This window comes from Asterias amurensis, chromosome 1 (genome assembly GCF_032118995.1).
Source record: "Asterias amurensis chromosome 1, ASM3211899v1".
Taxonomy (NCBI): Eukaryota; Metazoa; Echinodermata; class Asteroidea; order Forcipulatida; family Asteriidae; genus Asterias; species Asterias amurensis.
The window spans coordinates 2,414,015-2,440,539 of record NC_092648.1 but is presented as its reverse complement, the minus strand read 5'-3'; the positions used below and the strand labels follow the sequence as shown (position 1 = coordinate 2,440,539).

Genomic DNA, 26,525 nt, shown 5'->3' with positions numbered 1-26,525 from the left:
CAGATTTTCATCTTCTTCTCTTCGTCCCTTGTCCTCGAACAAAAGCACACTTCCCAAACTCGCATGAACTTGAAACTTCGCACATAGTTAGATATGCATTAGGAGTGGAATAATGTGTTAGTTAGGTCATGATGACGTCATCCATTCTTGAGTAATAAAAATTCAAATTATTATTTCAAAAAATCATTATTTTTGATCCACGTTTTTTTTTTTTACTTTTTTTTTTTAAAATATTATCAATAGAGCGCGAAAAAGCTTCATGAAGAATAGTCTTCGTTCAAGGCGGTTAAAACATAAATGCCCCTTACAGTCTTTTCTTCAGTCGTCAGTCAATATTTCCTAAGTTCATATTTCCTAAACTACATAAGCTATTTTGACAATCTGTACATCATATGAAAGGGCTTTACGTACTTGACAGAAATGGATATGTTGGTGAACTTTCGTTGACCTTTTGACCTGTTTAGACGGGAAGTGACTGTGAAATGATTTGAAAGGGCGTGGTTTATTGTCTTTTAGGTCGAAATAAACATCCTTTGATGCTTTACCATCACACCATACAAGTCTGGCAAAGGTCTGGTTTAAAACAAATATTACCGATGACGTCACCAAACATACACTTTTACTAGATGACGTAATCATGTGGTTTTGACAGTTTTTGTAATTTGAATCATTTATTACAAATCTTGAGAACAAAGCAAGGTGTAATATTTGTTTTTTAATCCAGGCTTTTACTCCCGGAAACCGAACACCTTGAGTTTGTTCACAAACTCTCAATCTCTAGTTTTTTTTTCTTATTCTTTGTTTCTGCCGTAAACCCATAGCATTTGTACACGTTTTTTCTTTAAGCCTAATCTCCCAAACCATAATACGAAAGAGTGAGTTTATTATACCAAATTGTAGCTTAGAACATAAGCTTTACTCTAAATGTAAAAAAAATTAAGAATCTTAATTAATTAACCACGTAATCTTCATTTGATTATAACTGGATGCAGTCGCTTCCATGTTATTGTTAAATATTATCTTTGGTAAATGCCATGCAGTATGTACCTATCATGAGTTGTGACTTCTTGAGATGAGTCTACGCGTTTGAATATAACTGGATGCAGTCACTTCCATGTTATTGTTAAACATTCTCTATGGTAAATGCCATACAGAATGTAACTATCATGAGTTGTGACTTCTTGAGAGGAAGTCTACTCATTCTGTTTTCCTACCATCGTTCAGGACCCATAACAATCTAACCGAGTTCCGGGCCCATATACTTTGCACGCGACAAAGTACGAAGGTTTAGGGATTTCGTTCAAACGAACGTGCGTAATTGAATAGGGGTTTTTGACGACGACGACACACCATCGTGTCCACAGATTTACACTAAACTTAAACAGTTTGCAGATAATGATAGTTGAAAGCTTCCCTTAAAATATTACTTGCTGTGGTGTTGTAGTTTTTGAGAAATTAGTGAAAAAACTGTCAACGTATGACTGGGACCGAGTTGGTTTGGGACCGAGTTGACCGGTGTCATGACAAAAACTGTCCGCTGGCAATAAGTGTCCGCTGAGCATGCGCAGTAGACCCTGGACACTATTTGGCATGTATTACGTGACAAATAGTGTCCGCCCAACAAAAAGTGTCCGGGCGCCGTGCTGCACAGTGCTGATTTATATTAAAAGTAAATACAAGCCAAAAAATAGACGAACAGAACACTCAAAAGTATGTCAAGATTAGTATCTTATCATGAAAACAGTGCAGGTTTAAAAAGTACGAATTGTGAAAGTGCTAAATGTTCTTACGAATTATTTACAATAAAATACAACGAAGAAAGCGTTCAAGTAAAGACAAGCTAGGTTTTGCGTGTCTAAAAATATTATGTTATATACAAATTACACTAAAAATTAACCATTTACAAAAATACATGGAAATATAATATAAACAACTCTGAAAAGTATTACAATATACAGGCGAAATACGAAAGATAAAAATAGTACGATATAATTAAAATCAGAAATAGACATTCATGATTAAAACCTGTCATTTAGAACACGAACAGCTGTGGGGTAAAAACTCTGCACAGTACGGTTGGATCCAGGTTTAATTGAACGGAAACGATTCTTAGACCGCATGGGCCGAAAGAGGGAATATGCTGGGTGAAACTGGTCATCTACTATAGAGAGGGCTCGTTTTTTAACTCGAGAGAGATACAGTTCATCAAGTGATGGAAGTTGGCAACCTATGATTTTACTAGCGGTGCGAACGATCCGGCTGATACGCTTCCGGTCATCGGCTGTTGCATTGCCCCACCAAACGATCATTGATTGTGTCAAGACACTCTCAATCACCGCTCGGTAGAACTTCAACAGAAGTGGCTGACTGACATGGAAGCTTCTCAGCCGTCTCAAGAAAAACAATCTTTGCAATAAGTGTCCGCTGAGCATGCGCAGTAGACCCTGGACACTATTTGGCATGTATTACGTGACAAATAGTGATGCCAAATAGTGTCCGCCCAACAAAAAGTGTCCGGGCGCCGTGCTGCACAGTGCTGATTTATATTTAAAGTAAATACAAGCCCCCAAAAAATAGACGAACAGAACACTCAAAAGTATGTCAAGATTAGTATCTTATCGAATTGTGAAAGTGCTAAAATGTTCTTACGAATTATTTACAATAAAATACAACGAAGAAAGCGTTCAAGTAAATACAAGACATGTATAATAAAATACAACGAAGAAAGCGTTCAAGTAAAGACAAGGTTTTGCGTGTCTAAAAATATCATGTTATATACAAATTACACTAAAAATTAACCATTTACAAAAATACATGGAAATATAATATAAACAACTCTGAAAAGTATTACAATATACAGGCGAAATACGAAAGATAAAAATAGTACGATATAATTAAAATCAGAAATAGACGTTCATGATAAACCTGTCATTTAGAACACGAACAGCTGTTGGATAAAAACTCTGCAAAGTACGGTTGGATCCAGATTTAATTGAACGGAAACGATTCTTAGACCGCATGGGCTGAAAGAGGGAATATGCTGGGTGAAACTGGTCATCTACTATAGAGAGGGCTCGTTTTTTAACTCGAGAGAGATACAGTTCATCAAGTGATGGAAGTTGGCAACCTATGATTTTACTAGCGGTGCGAACAATCCGGCTGATACGCTTCCGGTCATCGGCTGTTGCATTGCCCCACCAAACGATCACTCTCAATCACCGCTCGGTAGAACTTCAACAGAAGTGGCTGACTGACATGGAAGCTTCTCAGCCGTCTCAAGAAAAATAATCTTTGCAATAAGTGTCCGCTGAGCATGCGCAGTAGACCCTGGACACTATTTGGCATGTATTACGTGACAAATAGTGTCCGCCCAACAAAAAGTGTCCGGGCGCCGTGCTGCACAGTGCTGATTTATATTAAAAGTAAATACAAGCCAAAAAAATAGACGAACAGAACACTCAAAAGTATGTCAAGATTAGTATCTTATCATGAAAACAGTGCAGGTTTAAAAAGTACGAATTGTGAAAGTGCTAAAATGTTCTTACGAATTATTTACAAGTACAGAGTCAGATACAGACATTACGGTGCAGAAATCGTGCAATTGAAATGTCTCATAAGAGCGCCCCCTATCGGCAGGAGTAGGAAAATAAAGGAGTATCTTACAAATTAATATGTGTTTTTAAACACGTAAAATAATATCAAATGGAAGCGTTAGGATGTTTAGCTTAATTCCTATCATAAAACATATTAAGATTATTTATTAATTAACCACCAGTGACCCTCATTTGCATATTAGTTTGGAAATCTTTGCAGCATCATATCTCAAGAACTTCACGGCCGACTTTTCAACTGTTTGTTCTTAAAGACTCCTTGGGGGTTGGAGATTAATTTGAAAAAACTGTGACCTCAAGTTGACCTCTACTTCCGCGTCAACCGGAAGTGTCACCATATCTCAAGAACTATACAGCAGATTTTCAAAATATTTTCAGTTATAAACTCCTTAGGCATAAAATATTAACTTTAAAAAACCGTGACCTCAAGTTGACCCATACTTCCTGGTCAACCGGAAGTGGGACCATATCTCAAGAACTATACAACAGATTATCAATTTTTGTTCAGTTATAGACTCCTTGGGCATTCAAGATTAGTTTGAAACAACTTTGACCTAATGTTGACCTTTACTTCCGGGTCAACCGGAAGTGAGCCCATATCTAAAAAAAGTACAAAGCTAATGTTCAAACTTCAGTTATAGACTCTAAGGCAATAAATATTAGCTTTGGAAAACTGTGACCCCAAGTTGACCTCTACTTCTGGCTTCTGGATCAACCTGAAGTGGGACTATATATCAAGATATACACAACCGATTTTATAGACTCCTTGGCATTGCAGATTAATCTTTGGTAGCTGTGGGCCCATGTTGACCTTTACTTACGGGTCAACCGGGAAGTAAGACTTTATAACAAGAGCTACACAACTTTTTTGAAACCTTTTTCAGTTATATATTCCTTGGGCAATGAAGCACATAATCCAAGCAAAACAACACGGAACAGCTTCGTGTTTGTTCACAAACACTTAATGTCTAGTTTGTTCATGTTTTCGATCTACATTTATGAAGACAGCGGGAGAAGGTGGTGGCAGCACGACCCCCTCTCAAACAACCATTGTAACTTTGGGTATAAGAATGATTACTTTGCCAGAACAAAATAATGATAAAAGGGTTCCCAGTTATTCATTATTCGAGGCAAGAGGGCGCGCGTTTCAAAATAATGAACTTTAACCAGATCTAAACTCTAGAGGGCGGCATTCATATCAATGATTACAACTGGTGTCTAGCTGGATTTTTTATGGGCCGATTTCATCGAATGTCAATTTTTCTCTGTCAGTGTCACCACAGTAGCTGATAAAACGTAAGTATACAGCTCTATGAATCGTTGTGCTATGTAAAATTTCCTAGCTGTTTAACTGTAAGTGTAAACTGTTACTGGCGTGATGGACACTTGACAGATCGAGCATGACATGACAATGAATGTAAAGTCACTACAGTGTGTGTGACAGTACAGATTGCCGCAGTGCATCATGAACGTACGTACTGTCTGTGCATGGAGGTAGAAATAGTTTCTACCTCCTCCATGGTCTGTGTAGTGTGTAGTGATCATTCGATGAGTGACAGACAGCATTAGGGTAGACCATGGAGGTTGTTTATGTTAGACTGTACTCCTAGTCCTACAGTCCTAGAACTATTTCGGTTTCGTCCGGCTATAGTAGTAGTCTCCCGTAACCTCAGTAGTACTAGTAGGTTTATATCTCTCACGCATTAAACGATGATGGTTCAATCATTGTTCAATGAATTTTGGAATCAAAAATCTCTCTTTATTTTAATTTTAATCTCGCCCAAGTTAGGCTCTATGTGTCCTTTGATATCTCATTGCCGAGGGGGCGACCAGAGAACCCACTCCGCAATCTCAAAAAATGTTAAAAGTTATAAATTCTTACCGTAATTCAGTCCCCAACTACTCCGTTTTACCACTACACTACAGGTTTAAGCTGATTGTCCCCGAACTCTGCCGAACGCATCGCGAAGTCACGACACGTGACGAGCGTGCGCATATTATTTTTTTCCCAGGACAAACGTGGAGAATTATCGCACATGTTCGTCTGTCCTAGAATATAAAAAAAAACTCGATCCATGCTTTGTGTACAAAATATATGGACACGCGTCGATGAATCAGACGCCTGGTTCCCAGACGCGAGTCCATATAATTTTTTTACGCAAATTTTTAAGAGAAACCACAGCAATTTGTTTACATGAGGCGTGAGCGCTTATGTACGCAACAGCTCATTCGCGTACGCCCGCGCTACAAAAACCGTAAGTTCAAATTGATTGGTGACTACAAAAGGTACATGTGTGTATACGTGCCTTTTTAACATGACGCACATGACGCTTGCAGTTTGTACGCTCATCAACAGATTGTGCGTTCACATTTGCTGCATTTTTTTGTTCTTTGACACATAGAAAAGAACAAAGGCACTATCATGCAAATAGCCATACAATTGCCGTACAAAATTTCAAGCTTTTGAGTTGGTTTGTACATAAACATGGATGCGCCCACACGGCTTCAAAATCTTAGTGTGTGTAATAACGAGTGTTAGCGCTCTAGTCAATATATAATAGCTATAATGCCTTCACTACTACAACTGCTGCTCCCAAACTGTGGAATAAACTACCAATTTCTCTTTGTAATCAACAATCCTGTCAGTACACTCAAACACTTGTCCAAACTCACCTGTTCTGTTAACAATATCACTGCCAATATCACCCTTGTCGTGTGACAAGGTTTTTTTTCCTGTTTTTTTTTTTTCATTGTTATCTCGCCATTACGATGCCCGATTGAGCTCAAATTTTCACAGGTTGGTTATTTTATGCATGTTGAGATACACCAAGTGAGAAGACTGATCTTTGACAACTAGGCCTACTAATATTGTCCAGTGTCTTTAATGTAAATGTCAGGATGCAATGTATCAAGGAAGAGCAAGGAATAGTCTTGGCACTGTTGTCCCAGCAGGTCTGATACTTCACAGTAAGCTTGGGCGATATCACGATATTATCGAATATCGTGATATTAATTTGGAAACGATTTCGATATCGGATCGATTTGGTTTTAATCGAAATATCGATATATCGCGATATCGATTAAATATCGCCTTATCACAATGTATTTCCTAGCTGAGACATCTTGCACCCCATAGGTTTGGAGTAAAACCAGAAGAATAGGTCATTAGAACACCTCTCTTAAATGCTATGACTGTCTCTTCTACAACTTTCACTTGGAGTTTGAAGACTGGTGATGTCAAATTTAATTAATCGCGATAATATCGAATATCGCGATATATTGTCGGCGATATATCGTGAATAAATTAAATCGATATCGCCCAAGCTTACTTCACAGAGGCAACTAAAATGACAATTGCCTCGATGCCCCCTGGTGTCCTTGAAGTGCTCACAGTAGAAATTTACAATTTCCTCATAGCGTGCCCTTTTACCAAGGAGAAAATGCCTTGGTGCCCTTGCCCTTTCAACACTGTTAAAGCAATATGTACAGGCCTGAATTGCTTTGTAATTGGAAGTAGGCTCTGTGCAAACAACTAATATGCCTAAAACTTTTTGCAACTTTCATTTAAAGTTGATCACAACTCAGCTAGTCACAGTCAATGGATACCAAAGGGTTGTTAAAATGTGACATTTCAAATTACAATCCTTTTAAAAGGAAATCACTTTGTTTAGGCCTATGCAATGGAATCATCGTCGCTGATTGATCTCGGGAGCCATAAACGTAGATTTGTCGGGATGACACTTGTTCAACCACTATGCTCCCTCAGTTATTGTGACCTCAGCACCAACATGCCTTAATCGTGGCCTATGTTGCCCTGGGTCTTGGCCTTGGTGCCCCTTCAAACGTTTCCATAGACTTTAAGATTTTCCAGTGCAAGCGCCCTTTGCAAAATAAAAATGGCTTTCCCTCTCAAGCATTTTGATCTACAGAGTTCAGCTCTCCAATTATGTCTACATGTAATAGACACTTGGAACATTTCCAGTCCAAAACAAAATCTTTGAGTTAAAACCAAAACCTGCACTCTTCTAAAACTGAAAATAAATTTGTTTCAACCTTGTTTTGTTAGCTACGTACATTTGATTGGATTCCATGATACTTTGTATTACAAACAGAAACCAATATGATGTTTATTTGATTTCCCCAAATTTAATGTTTAGAATGGACTCTGGCCTCTCATTCACAATGAATGTTGCCAACACAATGTGTACAAGAGATTAGTAACACTGAATGCCCTGACCTTTGCACTTTTTGTCTTTTCACAACTCAGCTTTGACATTGGCTTCAGTTTTGCAAATGATAATCCATGCAGTTTCCTTCTGCTGTGTGTGACTTTGTACTTTCAACAACACTGTAATACTATATCACTATATTATATTCATTATACAATCAATAATTGTTTTAAAGGCACATTAGACATTAATTGTGAGGGAGACAGTTTGATTGTTTAAATCCCTTATAAATCTATGCATTCACAATAAAACTATAATGTGAACATGTCATTTGAAAAGGTTGAGGTTTTTTGACAGAAAATCTGGAGCAATGTCTAAATATGCAGGAATAATGATCCCTATCTCAGGTTCAATTTTTGGGAGCATAACAACTGAAACTTTTTACAGTAACTACAATTTTCCAAACTAAAATGTTTCTGAAAATGCTTTTCCTATCGAAAGTTGCTGTTTTTAGGCTTTTTACCAATAGTTGTTATTGTCATACATTTTATATTTAAGAGTGATTACCAGACGTACAGGTAATGCCTTTCCTTTAATCTGAAAGCTCACAAAGTCCATACATGTACCAGTAAGCTACCCAATTATCAAAAAAAAAAAAAAAAAAAATGAATTTCTGTGGAGGTAGGGGAAACAGTTTTTCTATGAGGACTGTAAATTAAACTTTCCCTCCCCCCTACAGGTCCAAACAAAAAATGAGCATTATGCCTTGCCTTCGTATGTTCCCATTTCTTCAACACACTTTTTTCTTTTTTTGCAAAACTGAAAATTTATTGAAAATTTAAAAAGTACTTTTTTTAATTCGTCAAATTTGCATTTATAGTGCAGGCTAGCATGAACAGCTCATGCCATGCTATCCATTCTCAAATGTGTAAGTTCCCATTTGCTGTATTTATTTATTTCACTTCAAGAGTCTAATTATAATAATATTATGGGTTCCTGTATAGCCCATTTGTCACATCCCCAGGGGCTTAATCAAAACACTCAATATTTATCTGTCTACAAGGATTTGCTCTGTTTTGAGTTACATGTAAATGTATGAGGTCCATTTATGTACAAACTGATAGTGTCCTCAGCAGCCAGTACCAGAAACGTCGCGGGCAAACCCTTCTCTTTGCGATACGTGTAACTCGATTCTGTTACTTGCTTTATACAACACACAGGACCAACAGGTTAAATCCAAAGGACGAAGCAATAGGGGCCTACTGGTTTTAAGTGTCTTGCTCAAGAAGACACAATTATCATGACAGGGACTCGAACCCACACTCGGCTGTTCACACAGCTGTGTTTATGGTGTCAACCGAGGACTTCTCTTTGTCACCATTGTTTGGACATGGTTTATTTTCAGACTTCCCCATTGGTTTTGTACACAAAATCAAATCGAGGGCGTCCTCTGTGAGACTTTTTCCTGAATCCTTTTTGTTAAAGTCCTCGGTTTGAATGCGTAGTCATGCCCACACACACCAGAGCTCGAGTCCAACACTTCACCGCTTGGCAACGTGACTCCAGTAGAATACAATGTATTTGGCAGTGCAGATGGTATCTTACCTTGCCGTCCAACTCTTCAACCTCGGTTCAAATCCTACTATGGGATTGGGTTTCGAACTGTGTGTGTTTTCCCTGAAATAATTCTTTGGGTTTTTCCCCCCCGACATCTAAACTGAAACTTCCTTCCTGGTCTTCTCTCCATTTGGGTTCTTGGCTTGAAGTGATTAAGTTCGCCTTGGCTTCTCAAAACTAAAATATAAAATCTATATTTTTTTCGTTACAGAACAAGTTGAAAGCTTACATGTAAGTGGTGTGCCAACGTAGCGAGATGACGTCCGCACTAGGAGTCTGTAAGGGAGTGATCGGTACCCTGTCATTGATCATCACAGCGTTTTTCGGCTCAGTGTTTTTGATGGGACCGGTGCTGCCGCTCATGTTCTTCAGTCCGTCCCTATTCAGATGGGTCACAGATTACCTCATGAGTATGTGGTTACTTCTACCTGTGGTAAGCTAAACCAATGTTTCAACTTTTGGCTTAGCGCTGAGCCCAATTTCATTGAGCTGCTTTAAAACCACAAAAACAAGTTAAGCACAACAAAGTATGCTTACCAGAATAAGGTTACCAGACAAAATACAATATAGCATGTCACATGCACAATTTGTGACTGTACTGTTCATTTCTGCCTAGTAAGTAGACAATTGCTAAACAATTTTTTCTGCTTTAAAGCAGCTCTGCGAAATTGGGCACAGATCAGTGCGTAGAGCACCAACAATGATTGGCCTAGTTATTTGGGAGGCCTTTTACTCACAGCTTAGAAACTGAATTGAATGCTACTACAATGTGGTCGAGCCACAGCCATGTGTAGGTGCCTTTGGCAGTTAACCCATGGATGTGTATAGCCACAGAGCACAGCAAGCAATCAAAAGTTTCAGAATCAAAATGGTTAAAGTTTAGCCCTTACCTTGAAGATGCCGTCCGCCCTTGTGATGTAGTAACAATAGCGGTCAGGGTATTGGTGTCTTGCCTTGCCTTCCACCTCTGGAACCCCCATTCGACTCCCACCAGGGCACTATGTGGATTTGGGTGCAGTCCCTACTTGACTGCGTGGGTTTTCCCTGGAATAAGTCTCTTGGGTTTTCCTCCCACATCTAACACTGAAATTTCCTCATTGTCTTCTCTCTTCTTGTTTGGCTCTAATTAGAGTGTTGAGAATAATCCAGATCCATAATAATGTAGCTCATTGTAAGCCTAATCTTGCTTTCAAAATATCGTCTATTTTGGCGACTAGAATTTAAAGACACTAACGTTTTGGTTGGCAAAATGAGGGAAAATCGCGCTGTTTAGTACACGGCTAATGGGTGTGTGACGCACACGCGACTGCGCGTCTGCTTAGTGCACAACTCTATGGTGTTTGCTAACCAACAGGGTCCGTACGCATGCTTGAATGTAATTAGTATTTCATGCGAAAGGTCCATTGTCAAAGACCAGTCTTCTCACTTGGTGTATCTAAACAAATATGCATAAAATAACAAACCTGTGCAAATTTGAGCTCAATTGGTCTTCGAAGTTGCAAGATAATAATGAAAGAGAAAACACCCTTGTCACATAAAGGTGTGTGCTTTCAATGCTTGATTTCGAGACCTCACAATCTAATTCTGAGGTCTTGAAATCAAATTCGTGGAAAATTACTTCTTTCTCGAACACTACATGTACGTTACTTCAGAGGGAGCCGTTTCTCAGAATGTTTTATACTACCAACCTCTCCCCATTACTCGTTACCAAGTAAGTTGTCATGCTCATAATTATTTTGAGTCAAATAGTGTCCACTGCCTTTAAAGGAGCTGCATCTTGTTCTTTATAGTTTCTCTCGGTAAAGATAAGGTGTTTATTTATTGGACAATCAGTCATTTGCAAAGTACATCGAATTCTTGATATATTTTCTCTCAGGAATGAAAAGGTGTTTGTAATTGTGGTCAGTTCTTTGTTCCAATGCATGTCGTGCATTAAGAGCTAAACAGTCTCCTGACGATGACTAGAGCAAGCTATCTGAAACGTTGAGACCAATTAAGACCTCCTTTCGCTATAGTGTTTTAATAAGGATCCTAAGCTAAAATAGTAGTCAATGCCAATTTTCTACCTTTTTGCCCAGGTTCATGTAGGTCCTAGTAGTTAAAAAAGCAGGACAGTTCTTTTCTGAACTGAGAAGTCTCCCGAATTCTGAAAATCTACTCCGCGATAGCAGAACATAAAGCAAGACAGTTCTCTAAATCTACCTGGCAAGTAGATACACACATGGTGTTACCGCAAACCAAATAATTATAGATACCTCACCATGCAATGCCTCAAATCATAAAGTACCTGGCTTATTTCTCTATGGTTATTTACATTAGCCCTTGCTTTCAAATCATCCATGATGAATGTAAATTGATACAGCATACGGTTTCATGCAAGAGGTAGCAATGTTGATGTGCCTTGATGCTCAACCCATGGGACTGAAAATCAAATTTGTTGGTCTTGATCTTGAAAACCGCCAGCACAAAGAGTCCTACAAATCCTTGTACAAAAACTCTATGTTTATAGAGAAGATCGTGGTTGAAATTGGACTATTTTTAAAACTGCTGTTTCAAAGGCTGATACTGTTTTCGAGCTTTTAAATTTCATACCAAAGCAAAGCTGACTTCTTTCTGAGTTAAAGCTGTAACTATGTTCATGTACTACTAGCTTTACAGGTTAGGTCCTGAACATTGCTGAAAATTTTAACAATAGTATTAGATATTTCAATAATTTGTACCCAAAAAATGATTTGCCAAAGCCTATCATTTTAACCACTAAATCGCTTTGAGAAAATTGTGACAAAATGTACTTTACTACACATGACCTTTAAGCTGTTAAGAGATGGAAATACACGTACATGTATGGTGGATAAAATACACTTTGAAAATTAAGTCCTAGGAAAACAACATTTATTGTTCCATCTATGGCTGTTGTTTCATCCTGTTTATTGTAAGATGACAGCTGTGACGTCAATGTACATGTACTAAGGTCCATAAAAAAATGCTAAAAAAACAGTACCAGACTACCTGATTTTATGCAGAGATGTGTTGTTATTACCTTTGTCTAGAATACATGTAGTCAAGAAGGATACATTATATGTGTCGAATTTGCTAATGTACAATGTGCATTGACTCCAGTCGAGTTGTATTGACTGGAAGAGCAATTTGAAGGAGTGTTATAAAAGTACGAGTGCAATAAAAACCATCGACTGTACACGCCATTGTAGCTTGCTGTTCTCAGAAACCTTGTCACCTTTTTTAAATTAAATTTTCACAACACAGGCTTGTGTACCTGCTATCGACTTGGGCTAAAGGGAAGGTAGACGTTTGGCAATCACTCTTAACATTAATGACAATTACAAACTTTTGGTCAGAAGCCTAGAGCAGCTTTCAATATTATAAAGCATTATGAAGTTTGTGGAAGTGTCGTGGCCGAGCGATTAAGATCACCGAATTCAAACTCTGGTGTTTCTGATCAGCAGAGTGTGGGTTCAAATCCCCAGCCGTGCTACTTGTGTCCTTAAGCAAGACACTTGACCATTGCTTCGTCCTTCAGATGGGACGTAAAGCCGTTGGTCCCATGTGTTGTGTAACGCATGTAAAACAACCCAGTGCACTTTTCGAAAAGAGAAGAGGTTCGCCCCGGTGTTCCTGGCTGTGGCTGCTGTATGCGCCGTAGCACCTTGTAAACCCTTATAAGGTGCTAAATAATTGGGTCTCAAAATTCATCACTGCAATGACCTATCTTTCTGAAAGTTTGTATATACTCAGTGCCTTGAGTACCTTGTTTGGTAGATACGTGCGCTATATAAGACTATCTATGTTCTCTAGTAACTTGAATACATAATGTAGAGTTTTTGAGGTTTTTTTTACAAATTTATGTTTTGCTTCAGAGGTGGAAAAGGACTATTGACGATTATAATAATTGCTCATTAGTTGACAGTTCCTTCTACTGCAAAAACCAATTATGTTATTGGTATTGTTGTGGCTTGTCATTATTTACAATCTGATGATAAAGGAAGCCTGTTGGTTGAAAATAAATTGGAAATGAAATGAGGCATAAGACTTTGACTAATTACGCCATTCCACAGAGCAAGGTCGCTCCATGGCTTTACTGACAATGGCTTTACACTAATTACTGTATTAGTGCTACAGGTCTTCACAAGGGCCCAATTTCTTGGAGCTGCTTTCGGATCTGTGAAAGGCTTGAGCAACATCAAGCATCACGCATGCTGCGTTCTTCCTCACGCAACCTTCTCACTGAGCATAGGACAAGCACTAGTGCAGGAGACCGAGCCTTCTCAAATGCAGGCCCAGCTCTGTGGCACTCACTTCCTGATAGCTGCAGAAAAGCAAGCTCAGTTGATTCATTCAAGAAATTTCTAAAGACTCACTTGTTTTGTCTTTGATTTTGACTTTTGATCTGTGTTGGACATATCCAAGCGCTTTGTAACTCATGGAAAAGGCGCTTTATAAATGCTAGCTTATTATATTATTATTATAAAAAAAATTAAAAGTTCACAGATTTACAAATAACTTACAGGGTTTACAGAAGGTAATGGTGAAAGACTTCTCTTGAAATATCATTCCATGAAATGCTTTACTTTTTGAGGAAACATTCAAACAATATCAATTCTCGATATCGAGATTTACGGATTTATTTTAAACACATGTCATGACACGGTGAAACACGGGCGGGTTTCCCCGATATTTTCTCCCGACTCTGATGACTGATTGAGCCTAAATTTTCACAGATTTATTATTTTATATACAAGTTGTGATACACGAAGTGTGGGCCTTGGACAATACTGTTTACCGAAAGTGTCCAATGGCTTTAAATATTTTCTGCTTAGCCAAAATAAGTAGAACACAAATGAGTCACAGATTTGTTGTTATTATTTTGGGATACACCAAGTGAGCATACTGGTCTTTGACAGTTAAAAAAGGTGTCCAATGCCTTTAACCAACTTGAGCCTGATAGATTATATCTCAATTTGTACACCTGGGTTGAGGGAAGTAATTTATGGTTGAATATTTTGAAGTTCTCTGCCAAGACGTACATGTACACCATCGCATACGTACATTAGATGGCCTTCACTTGTTGTAGATTTTACTAATGCTCAAGACTTGCTTTGTCACAGGGCAACCTGGGGCTGATTTCACAAAGGGCTAGGATTGATCTTATTTGTGAATCAATCTTAATTGCTTAGCAATGTGTGATCTCACAGTGCAAATCACCATGGTGATATTGACAATTAAAGATGAACTGAGTGCTTTGTGAAAGCCAGCCCAGTTGTTTGTAGTGGTGTATCAAGAGTGGCCATATTTGTGAGGCTAGCAGCTATTTGACTAGACAGAGCATACTGCCTAGTTTAAATTGGCAAAAAAATCAGAAACTAAAGTAGCTTAAAGACAGTGGACACTACTGGTACATGTAATTGTCATGATTGTCAAAGACCAGTCTTCTCACTTGGTGTATCTAAACATATGCATAAAATAACAAACCTGGAAAAATTTGAGCTCAATTGGGCGTCGAAGTTGCGAGATATGAATGAAATAAAAAACAGCCTTGTCACACGAAGTTGGGTGCTTTTAGATGCTTGATTTCGGGACCTCAAATTCTAAACTTGAGGTCTCGAAATCAAATTCGTGGAAAATTACTTCTTTCTCGAAAACTACGTCACTTCAGAGGGAGCCGTTTCTCACAATGTTTTATACTATCAACCTCTCCCCATTACTCGTTACCAAGTAAGGTTTTATGCTGATAATTATTTTGAGTAATTACCAATAGTGTCCACTGCCTTTAAATTTTGTTGCAAATGAACTGTTAATTTTGTATGTTTTGTTATTTAGGATAGCAGTTAACTACACATGTAGGCCTACATGAATTTATTGTTGTTGCTAGGATTGCAGTAACTGCATGACATTATTGTTGGTGCTATTTCAGGCCTGGGATATCATATATATACGTAGGTGACGTAGACCATTGCCTCTGTTGCTCCTGGTCTTTGCCTAACTAAATGCCCCCTCAAAAGTTTCCAATAGACTTCAAAGTTATTCAATGGATGTGCCCTTTGCAAATAAAAAATGAAAATAGGCCATGCTCTCTCAAAATTGAAACTCCCGGTTTGTAATTGTCAGATCTTGCATTTGTTGTTGCTGTTTTCTCAGCAAGAAGACATTGTATTCAGCTAAAACTCTCACTGGTGACTTTTATTTATCTCTCTGTATAATTGTCCTTACAAAAATGCGTATGACCCTACCTTTAAGTCACAAGAAAGTAAAATCAAATACTTTTTTAAAAGCAAACATTTCTTGATGCTGTACATGTAGTGCTGATTATGGATAGCACTTAGCTATCTGCAATGGTTATTGACACATGTTCTTTCGCAAGACGATTATTCCTTGAAAAATATTCTTTTGCAAACATCTGTGAACAGAGAGAAATCGTGTACCAACATAATTTATTCAATTTTTTGTATGTGATTTCTCAAGAGCAGAGTTTTAAGGACTAAAAGATGGGAAAGCTTCTACTAGCCCATTTTAATCTTGAGAGAGCAACAATTGTGTTTTACCCATACACTGATACTTTTCCAGCATAGTATACTAGAGTCCTGTTTTTTATTTTCATTAATTTATTTAATATCCAACTGTAACTTTCTGCCATTTACAGGTATCATTTAAGCAAATAGATAAACATGACAGCAACTTGATTCCCTTATTATAAAGCTGATTTTTGTTCAGTTTTACTCATGTAATCATTAGGCACTCGCTTACATTTTTATCAAAAGAACAACACTGTTGGTTTCATTTATACCAAACCAAAATGTTGTCTTATGAAATGTTTTTTCTTCTCTTTTTGTTTCATGTTCGTCGCTGATTGGCATCATTCAGGCATTAATGGGTAAGTCTTTTTGGATACCTCTTTATTTTAATCATTACCAGTATCTGAAATCCAGTATTTTACAAAGCTGTTAAGCACAAAAATCTGCTCAGCCTAGAAACCAGTTACTTGTGACTGGTCACTTATTTTTTTGTTGAGAAGATTTACTCAATATAGGCAAGTTTTTGACTAAACAGCTTTAAGAAATTGAGGCATTTTTTGATAATTTGCAAGTGCTTCATGTAAAAGTTATGCAGACCAGGAGTTTCATCTTTGAGGCGGCAAGGCCATTAATTTTTTTATTTTCAAAGGACACTTCAACTGGGGAAGTCAATGGGAAAGCCTACAGTAAAGTTAAGGCCACAGGGGACATGGATTCCAATGCCTCTTTTCTTGGCCTTTGTGCCCCTTCAAAAGTTTCACACAAATGTGTGGAAGGGCCTTTTGCAAAATGAAAAATGCCTTGCCCTCTCAAAGATGAAGTTCCTGGTCTGGAAGCTGCATGGAGTTCAAGACCAGGGCAACTGAGGGGCCAAAGGCTTCTGTGGCTACTACATGTATGTATGTAATTCCTGTCCTGGTTATCTTTCTAACATTAAGTACATTGTGTAAATTGTATGTATGGTTTATATTCTTGAAGTTGTATTTTAAATGTTTCATTTTTACATATATTATATATTTTATGTTCACTGGTTGTAATTAATTTCTGTAGGAATTCATTGAAAGAATATATTTGTATCCTAGAATGATTTTAAACGTTTGTCATTTTGTCCACTTTAATTTTAATTATCAGTATAAACCACAAGGGAAACTGACTGGGTAAATTTTGAAATGATTTTGGGGTTGAACAAAGAATTGACTAGAGTGGGAGTCGAACCAACGACCTCCGGATGGTTAAACAAAGAATTGACTAGAGTGGGATTCGAACCAACGACCTCCAGATTATCCGGAGGACGTTGGTTCAAATCCCACTCTAGTCAATTCTTTGTTCAACCCCCAAAATTAATTTAAATTAATTAAACTTTAATTTCTTTTTTAAAACTTGCAACATTCATGGGTCATTTTTCCTGTAATCATTTGTGACACAGAAATAGTGTTTGGTGTAACAGTATCGATGACGGGCGACACAGTCGCTGCCAACGAGGGCAGTATAATCATCATGAATCACCGCACACGTCTTGATTGGATGTTCTTCTGGCTGGTCCTTCATCGTCAGAGCAATTTACGCACAGAGAAGATTATCTTGAAGAGTGATCCCAAGTTCATGCCTGGATTCGGTCAGTGTGATTGTAATTAAGTAGTTTTGGTTTTGAACAAAGACAAAGTGACTGGAGCGGGACTTGAACCAACAACCTCCGGATTAAAGTACCGGCTCTATACCAACTGAGCTATCTAGCCTTATGTTGGTCTCTCTATTAAGCCCGGTTCATACAAGTACTTCTTGCATTACGCCAATGCGATCAGAATTTTGATGTTGCAGCCCTGTTTTCCAAGCGAAGGTTTCGCAGGAGTTGAGCACAGCTCAACTGTTGCGAACAATTTGTTGCCAATTTGTGGCTTCAATATTCTTATCGCATTTGCAGGAAGTATTTTATAAACCAGTCAATATCTCCTCCAGAGGTGACAGTCAGAAACCATACAATGGTCAGCTGTCGTGTGGCCAGGGATCACACCAAGGTTTACAATACAGTATGGGAAGCGGGAGCCTGGGGATCACCTGAGACTTTTTATATGGCTTCTGACTTGCACCACCTAACAAGGATATCTGGATAGCTTAGTTGGTTGAGCACAGGTATGTTAAGTTGGCTGTCGTTGGTTCACGTCCTGCTCAAGTAACACCCATTTCATACAGAAGCTCCAGAATCGCGTCGAACCAAATTCAGAATTAAGTACATGAAAAGTTCGACGACTGAAACAGTTAAGAGGGACTGGACGAGCTAGAGCTCCTTGATTTCAGACGTCGATCTTGTCATGAGCCGAACCTCAAAATGCTTTCTCAGCAGCCAATTTCATGAAACGCTAGGAATAATCCTATCTCAAGTTAGGACGAGTAACTAATCCTAAAATAGGATTAAACTTAAGGTGTACATGTTACAGTACAAGGCTGGGACTCATCCTAAGTCCTAAAATTAATCCTAAGTTAGGAAGAGGTTGTTGCAAACGGCAGCAGGATCCTCGCTGTTCTCAAATGCGCCACATTCTCTAACAGATCTACTCTCACATATTATCATTATTGTTTTTTAATATTGTCAATTATTTCAGGATGGGCAATGCAGATTGCTTGTTACATCTTTCTAAGGCGACGATGGGATACGGACAAACCCTGGCTGTCGGCTCTCCTGGAGTACTATGGGCTTCTCCGCTACAAGGGACAGTTTCTTATATTCCCAGAAGGTACTTATAATAATAATAATATTAACTGTATTTATAATGCGCTTTTCCAAAGTGCCAAGTATTTTTACTGCAAGGTGAGTGGGACAAAGTTTTTTGAGCTATGAGACCTAATCCGTAGCATACCGTGTAATGGTTTACAAGGTGCTACAGCGCATTCAGCAGCCACAGCCAGGAACACCGGGGCGTACCCCTTCTCTTTTCAATAAGTGCACTGGGTTCTTTTTGTGAGTTACACAACACACGGGACCAATGGTTTTACGTCCCCTCTGAAGGAGGAAGCAATGGGTTTGAAGGACACGAGTGTCACGGCTGGGGATTCGAACTCATACTCTGCTGATCAGAAACCACTCTGCCATGACACTTCTAATTAGAATGTCTCAAACTCCCTTCTTGAATCTCTAAAGCCTGGTTACACTTCACGTTTTTGAGATATTGCGAAAATCCGGAGCGGTCATGTCCACACAGGAAGAATAATCCCTATGAATACACAATCTGAGAAAAGTATCCGACAGAAACACTTCTCAGAATCAGATTTGGGGCATAAAAACTGATATGTTTTTACACAACTACACAATACCCAAACAAAACACGTCCATCTAGTTGAACTGACAGTGCCATTTGAACAAAACATATCCAAGGCTCATGAACGAAAACACCAAAAATACCCCAAACCTGGTAGCCGACATCTCACAAAATGGATAGAATTGCAACATCACCTGCATTGAAATTGGTTCACGTGGTCTGGTCACTCCTGAAACCACTTCTAGGATTTCAGACATTTGCTGATTCACTAAAACCAAAGCTCCTTAGTCTCTCAAAAAGGAACTTAGTAGAATTGCCATCCTCTGTAGCTACAGCATAATGGAATGCTCGCCACGAACTATTTTGGGGGTCTACTGACCAACCTCACCTGCATCTGTAGTTTTTGTTCTTCGAAGTTAAGTTATTTTGGTTGCACTCGGTGTTATGTCTCGCATTTATCTTGTTTTGTCTGCCCTGCACTCTACCATGGCCAACTTTGTGGTTGACCATGATAAATGACCTGGGGTGGATTTCACAAAGGTAGTCCTAACTTAGGACTAGTCCTAGGCAATGCTAAGAGATAGGACCAGTCCTAAGTTAGGATGAGTTACTGGTCCTAACTTAGGACCAGTCCTATCTCTTAGCATTGCTTAGGACTAGTCCTAAGTTAGGACTACCTTTGTGAAATCGACCCCTGGGCTTAACCTATGCCTATTGATATTTTGTTTAATATTGATTTGCTCAATAAAGATTGATTTACCATCCTTTCTAGTGAAATGTTTCCAAATTGCTTTATACTATCTAAAGCTACTGTAGGCTTCTTATCTAACCAAGTAAGTTTTTATTGCCATAAACTTCAAGAGTGACTACCAAACACCTTCCCTTTAAACTTCCTTGTTTAATTGCTAAAGCCTGGAATTGTGAAAGTGAAGCGAATACCCCTTTGGAAAACAGCACGTTCCAGATTGTTTGTTTCATGTAACTCACTTCGCATTCAATGTGGCAGGGAGTATGAACCAGGTTTAGCCCGTCCTCCACTTTTACTCCTTTTCCAGTGAGCTGGCCAACTATTTGAAACCAAAGAGATGTGTTTCATATGATATCATATTGCAGGCTGACATGGTTAATGATCTACCATTTTAAAACTGCGGTGGATGATATTGATTGCTCAGACAGTAAGGGATTTCTTTTCAGTCTCTTGAATTCCGATAAATCTACTTTGCCCCAGTCGTGACACTTGTGTCCTTAAGCAAGACACTTAACCTTTGCTTTGTCCTTTGGACGGGACGTAAAGCCGTTGGTCCCATGTGTTATTTAACTCATGTAAAAGAACCCAGTGCACTTATCGAAAAGAGAAGGGGTTCGCTCTGGTGTTCTTGGCTGTGGCTGCTGGATGCACAGTAGCACCTTGTACACCATAATAAGGTGCTATTTAATTGGGTCTAAGAATTCATAATTTCAATAGTCTATCTTTCTGTATAAATGTATGTACTCAGCGCCTTGAGCAAATTGTTGGTAGATACGTACGCTATTGATACTACTGTAATAAATAGCAAGACAAGCTCTCAAGAACATATGTAATCTACTCGGCAGGTAGATGATATACACATGGTGTTACTGCAACCTAAGTATACAACAGGATCAATATTAAACATGTACATTGTATTTAGTTTCATTTTCACATTCCTAGAGAAAACTGCCAATTAGTCTCTACAGAGTATATGAAAACAATTTCACTTTCTGTTTGAATTGCAGGCACAAATTTTGACATGAAAACAAAGGAGAGTAGCAATAAATTTGCCAAGAAGAGTAACCGTCCGGAATATAATTATTGCTTACATCCAAGGACCACAGGATTTGTGTTTCTCACACAGGAACTTAGACAAAGTAAGTGCAACTTTTATATCGGGCCTTGAATGGGAGACTTTTGAACGCTAGGTGGCAGCAGACTTACCAGGTAAATGTCCATTGTTTAGGTAGTTCTTAGGATGCGCACATTACAGAGAACAATGGATTTTACCTGGTAAGTCTGCTGCCACCAAGCGTCTCAAACGTCTCCTATTACACCAACTGCCTCCGTTGCCCTGGTCTTGGCCCTGGTGCCCCTTTTGAAACCCCTTGAAGCTTTATGGTGGGAGATGCTTGAAAAGCTCTCGTTACCTTTTCAATTTAGAGGTTGAATCATTATTAGGCCTGGAACTCCATTGCCCTGGTCTTGGCCTTGGTGCCCCTTCTGGAAACTCTTGAAGCTTTATTGGAGTACATGTATGGCTTTCTCAATAAGCACAAAATTGTTTTAGTGACAGAGGCTTAAAAAGCTCTTGTTCCCTTCTTAATTCAGAGATTTAATAATTATCAGGCTTGGAACTACAGGGAAAACATAAAGGTCATGGCCTCCGATGTCCTGATCTTGGCCTTGGTGCCCCTATAAAAGTTTCCCATTTACTTTTCTTACAGAAGTGCCATTTGCAAAATGAAAATGGCCTTGCCCTCTCTAAGCTCCAGGCCTATCATCTCTATGATATATATATTTGGTTTGCGGTAACACCATGTGTGTACCTACTTGCCAGATAGAATTTGTTCTTAAGAGAACTGTCTTGCTGTATATTCTAATACCACGGGAGACTTGTCAGTTCTGAAAAGAACTGTCTTTTAACTACTAGTTTGGTGGATGGTGTAGAAAATTGGCTTGGACTTCTGCTTTAGTTTATAGGATTATTATAAACTGCACTACCGCGGAGTCAGTTCTTAAATTGGTTTCTAGTGTAATAGAATAAATAGCAAGACAGTTTTCTTAAGAACAAACTCTACCTGGCAAGTAGATACACACATTGTGTTATCGGAAACCAAATATTTATTGATACCTCACCATGCAATGGCTCAAATCATATATAATTATAAATTTATGTTTTAAAATATCATCTGTTTTAGAAAATCTTCTCGACAGTCTATATGATGTGACAGTCACCTACCCAGACACGATACCCGAGCTCGGGGAGTTTAACTTTATCTTCGGCTCGCTGCCGTCCAAAGTAGGGTTCCACATCAGGAAACATTCCAACTCGTCCCTCCCATCCACAAAGGAAAATCTAGAGTCTTGGTGCGTCGAGAGATGGCAGGAGAAGGAAACGGCGCTGGAGGCGTTTTACACTGGGGACAAGAGTCGGTTGCTACTCCCCGGATGTGAAGGGGACGGATTGCCTAAAGCTTGCCAGGAGTCTGAGGGATCTAGACGAATGATTCTATACATGGCGCTGGTCTCCTGGATGCTGTTCTTAGTTGCTGTGGTGTGGCTTTTAATGAACTCCTCTGTAGCGTGGTGTTTCCTAGTCATCGTTCCTTGTTTCTGCACGTACCAGCTTGTTGTAAACGGTGGAGTGGAAAGCATTATAATGTCGTCGTGTCGGAGATACTACGGGTAAAAAATAAAAGCACTCGCAGTTGTGATAGTTAGAGTTAGAAAGGAAGAGGAACTTGTGTGGAATATTTTGTTTAGTCAGTTGTTGTTGTATACTCAGGACAATCATCTCACAAAGATCTTTTTATCGGCAAGAAAAGCCAGAATTAATCACGAGATGTGAATGATCGCAGGTTTGATCTGGTACTAATTACAGTGGAAATTGTTTTATTAACTAAAAAATAATATCAAAGTGGTAGCAGACTTGTGGACAAGTCGTTAAATGTCTGTCGCGACGATAGCGTTCCAACTCTCCCCGCGAGAGACTGCTGGCTCCGTGAGACTACTGCCTCCACGACTACGGTCGGAGTAGAAGTCGGGCAACCAGCAGTTCGCGCGAGAGCACTGCCACAACTCGACTGTCTCACCGCGTGGGACCACTAACGACTTGTCCACAAGTCTTAGCAGTAATGAATTCATAACAACAGTAAGTTTAACAAGGGTTTTTTTTCTTTAATTATTATCTGCCTGAAAACAGTATGTATAACAAGGGGCCAAAGTTGTGATTGAAAGAGTAGACTCACGTTGAGTCTTGGAAGACACTGGACACTATTGGTAACTGTCAAAGACCAGTCTTCTCACTTGGTGTTCCTCAATATATATGCATAAAATAACAAACTCTGTGAAAATTTGCGCTCAATCAGTCGTCGAAGTTGCGAGATAACAATGAAAGAAAAAACACCTTGTCACACAAAAGTGTGTGCTTTCAGATGCTTGATTTCGAGACCTCAAATTCTAAATATGAGGTCTCAAAATCAAATTTGTGGAAACTACTTCTTTCTCAAAAACTACGTCACTTCAGAGGAAGCCGTTTCTCACAATGTTTTATACTCTCAACCTCTCCCTATTACTCGTTACCAAGTAAGGTTTTATGCTAATGATTGTTCTGAGTTATTACCAATAGTGTCCACTGCCTTTAATGCTACATGTTTTATGGTATGACCTATGTAATGTATTAAGAATAATAATAACATGCAGTGATGTAGCGCTTGATACAGGGTTCCTAAGCACTGAAACATAAAAATAATTAAATACACGATAATAAAACAATTGTACGTACAAAAAAAGTTAGTTTTCCAAAAGTACCATTATTATACATGTACAGATATATGTACGATTTTTGGTATGGAATCAAAATGTATCATAAATCATGTAAGTGCAACCCAATCATACATTTGATCATGAGAGGGCATATCATCTCAAAAAAAATGACCACCTTTTGAATTGAAATTTTCACATGTTTGTTTTGATGTATACATCTACACTTTTGTTTTCAAGCAATTGAATGTTTCAAAAAACCAAAGGTATACATGTACTTTGTCTTAAATGTAGAAAGAAGACTTAAGCCCGGTTCATACTTCCTGCGAATGCGCATGCGAAGCGAATGTTGGCGTCACAAATTCGCAACAAATAATTCGCAGCGGTTCAACTCTGCTCGACTCACTTCCGAATATCGCTGCGAAAGGAGAGTTGTGGCGTCAAATTCGCATTGCATGAAGTATGAACCAGGCTTCATAAAGGATGAGCAAAATGTGTAAGGATGCTTGAGTTACCAACTACAATGTACTACAGGTTACCAGTGAATATTATGCAAATATTGGACGCGTATAAGTGCATTGTTGTAGAATATAATCAGGAGTTTACCAGTGTATATATTCATTTATACCCAGGAAAATTTTCATATGACCCGGGATTGATTTCACATAGAGTTAGGACTAGTTCTAACTTAGGACTTCTTCTAGTCCTAGGAGATATTTAAAACTTAAGGCTGGTTCTAAGTTAGGATGCGTAACTTGTCCTAACTCAAGATAAGACTAGTCTTAAAGGAACACGTTGCCTTGGATCGGACGAGTTGGTCAAAACAAAAGCGTTTGTAACTGTTTTTTACAAAATGCACATGGTTGGAAAGATGTTTTAAAAGTAGAATACAATGATCCACACACGTTTGCCTCGAAATTGCGTGGTTTTCCTTCTACTGTGCGAACTAACATGGTCGGCCATTTATGGGAGTCAAAATTTTGACCCCCATAAATGGCCGACGTGTTAGTCGACGAGGTAAAAGGAAAACCACGCAATTTCGAAGCATGTTTGTGTGGATCATTGTATTCTACTTTTACAACATCTTTCTACCCATATGCATTTTATAAAAAACGGTTGCAAACGCTTTCCAAAGACCAACTCGACCGATCCAAGGCAACGTGTTCCTTTAACTCTTTGTAAAATCCACCCCTGACTCATTAAAATAATGTACAGGTTCCTCTTTCCAGCATTGTGATTTTTTTATATTCCATAATTCAGTACAAATTAAGTAACTATAATCGTGTACCAGAGCCCATATTCATAGAATTACTACTTATTTACAAAAAGTTACTAAGCACAATTTGTGCTTACCAGACTCATGTATTAAAGGAACATGTTGCCTTGGATCGGTCAAGTTGGTCTTTGAAAAGCGTTTGTAACTGTTTGTGCCATAAATTGCATATGGTTAGAAATATGTTTGGAATACAATGATCTACACAAGTATCACTTGAAATTGCATGGTTTTCCTTTTACCTTGTCGACTACAACGGTCGGCCATTTTGGGGGTCAAAATTTGACTCCCACAAGTGGCCGACCGTGTTAGTTCGCAAGGTAAAAGGGAAACCATGCAAATGTGTGTGGATCATTGTATTCTATTTTTACATCTTTCTACCCATATGCATTTTATAACAAACGGTTACAGAACGCTTTTCAAAGACCAACTCGACCGATCCAAGGCAACGTGTTCCTTTAAAGCCATTCGACCCTTTCGGTAAACAGTATTGTCCAAGGCCCACACTTCGTGTATCACAACTTCTATATCAAATAACAAACCTGTGAAAATTTGGGCTTAATCGGTCATCGGAGTCGGGAGAAAATAACGGGAAAACCCACCCTTGTATCCGCGCGTTTCGCCGTGTCATGACATGTGTTTAAAATAAATCCGTAATTCTCGTTAACGAGAATTGATATTGTTTTACTGTTTTCTCAAAAAGTAAAGCATTTCATGGAATAATATTTCAAGAGAAGTATTTCACCACTACCTTCTGTAAACCCTGTAAGTTATTTGTAAATCTGTGAACTTTTTTTTTTTCTGTACCGAAAGGGTCCAATGGCTTTAAGGTTGCCAGCCAAAATACCATATAGGAACTGTTTGAGGCTGTTTTACTGCTTAGTCTTGCCTAGCAGAAAACTTGTTAAGATGAAGAGATGTTTAATGGGGGTTGAGAGACTTTAAAAAGTGTTGTATTTTTGTGCGTGTAACCACTGTATTTTTTAGAGTAGTTGGTTGGTCAACAAAAGGTCGAAGGTCATTAAGTTTATGAATATTCATCACATAGGGATCGATATAGGCCCTTTACAAATCCCTGGTTTCCGCTCTCAGATTCGGCTTCAGGCTTCGCTCTCTCATCTGAAGCCTGAGCCAAAATGCTTGGGTCACCCATTTCTAATGTTACATAAAACCTTTCCATGTACACTTCCCACTGACAATCATTCTCTCCCCTGCCCCCCCCCCCCCCAGCCCCCGTTACCCGTTTGATGTTGAATGTAACGCAGAAGACCGTGCAATCAGAACCAACATTTAAAGGGGGCAGGGGGGGCCCAACGAGATATGGCCAGGATTGTAACCTTAGCCGAATCTGGAGCCGAAGCTGTTGTGTTGTAAAGGGCCTTTTGAGGCATTAATTCTTGCCAAAGCGTTATACATGTACTTCAGCATGAATATTTAAAGGAGATGTGTAAAACCACATTTTTGAATGGATTTTTTTAAATTACTATTTTGTTGTTTGAAATATACGGTATGAGATTGTATAAACTAATTAAATTATGTTAAAATTATCTATTGTGTTAATTTATTTGTTAAAAAATGA

General features: G+C 38.7%; 1 protein-coding gene across 1 annotated transcript; it reads left to right on the top strand.

The window, feature by feature from the left end:
• Nucleotides 1-4,815: 4,815 nt before the first annotated feature.
• Nucleotides 4,816-24,497, top strand: LOC139943320 (lysocardiolipin acyltransferase 1-like). The gene is made up of 7 exons (XM_071940148.1): nucleotides 4,816-4,907; nucleotides 9,609-9,830; nucleotides 16,274-16,283; nucleotides 17,351-17,539; nucleotides 18,525-18,656; nucleotides 20,934-21,065; nucleotides 22,110-24,497. The coding sequence occupies exons 2-7, from the start codon at nucleotides 9,654-9,656 to the stop codon at nucleotides 22,598-22,600; spliced, it is 1,131 nt and encodes a 376-aa protein (XP_071796249.1). The 5' UTR covers nucleotides 4,816-4,907; nucleotides 9,609-9,653; the 3' UTR covers nucleotides 22,601-24,497.
• Nucleotides 24,498-26,525: the final 2,028 nt, after the last annotated feature.

Bases quoted from the DNA above. Each gene is read 5' to 3' on its own strand.
- LOC139943320 (XM_071940148.1), top strand. From the start codon at position 9,654: ATGACGTCCGCACTAGGAGTCTGTAAGGGAGTGATCGGTACCCTGTCA. The intron at 17,540-18,524 runs GTCAGTGTGATT...CAATTATTTCAG, and splicing joins CAAGTTCATGCCTGGATTCG to GATGGGCAATGCAGATTGCT. The intron at 18,657-20,933 runs GTACTTATAATA...TTTGAATTGCAG, and splicing joins GTTTCTTATATTCCCAGAAG to GCACAAATTTTGACATGAAA.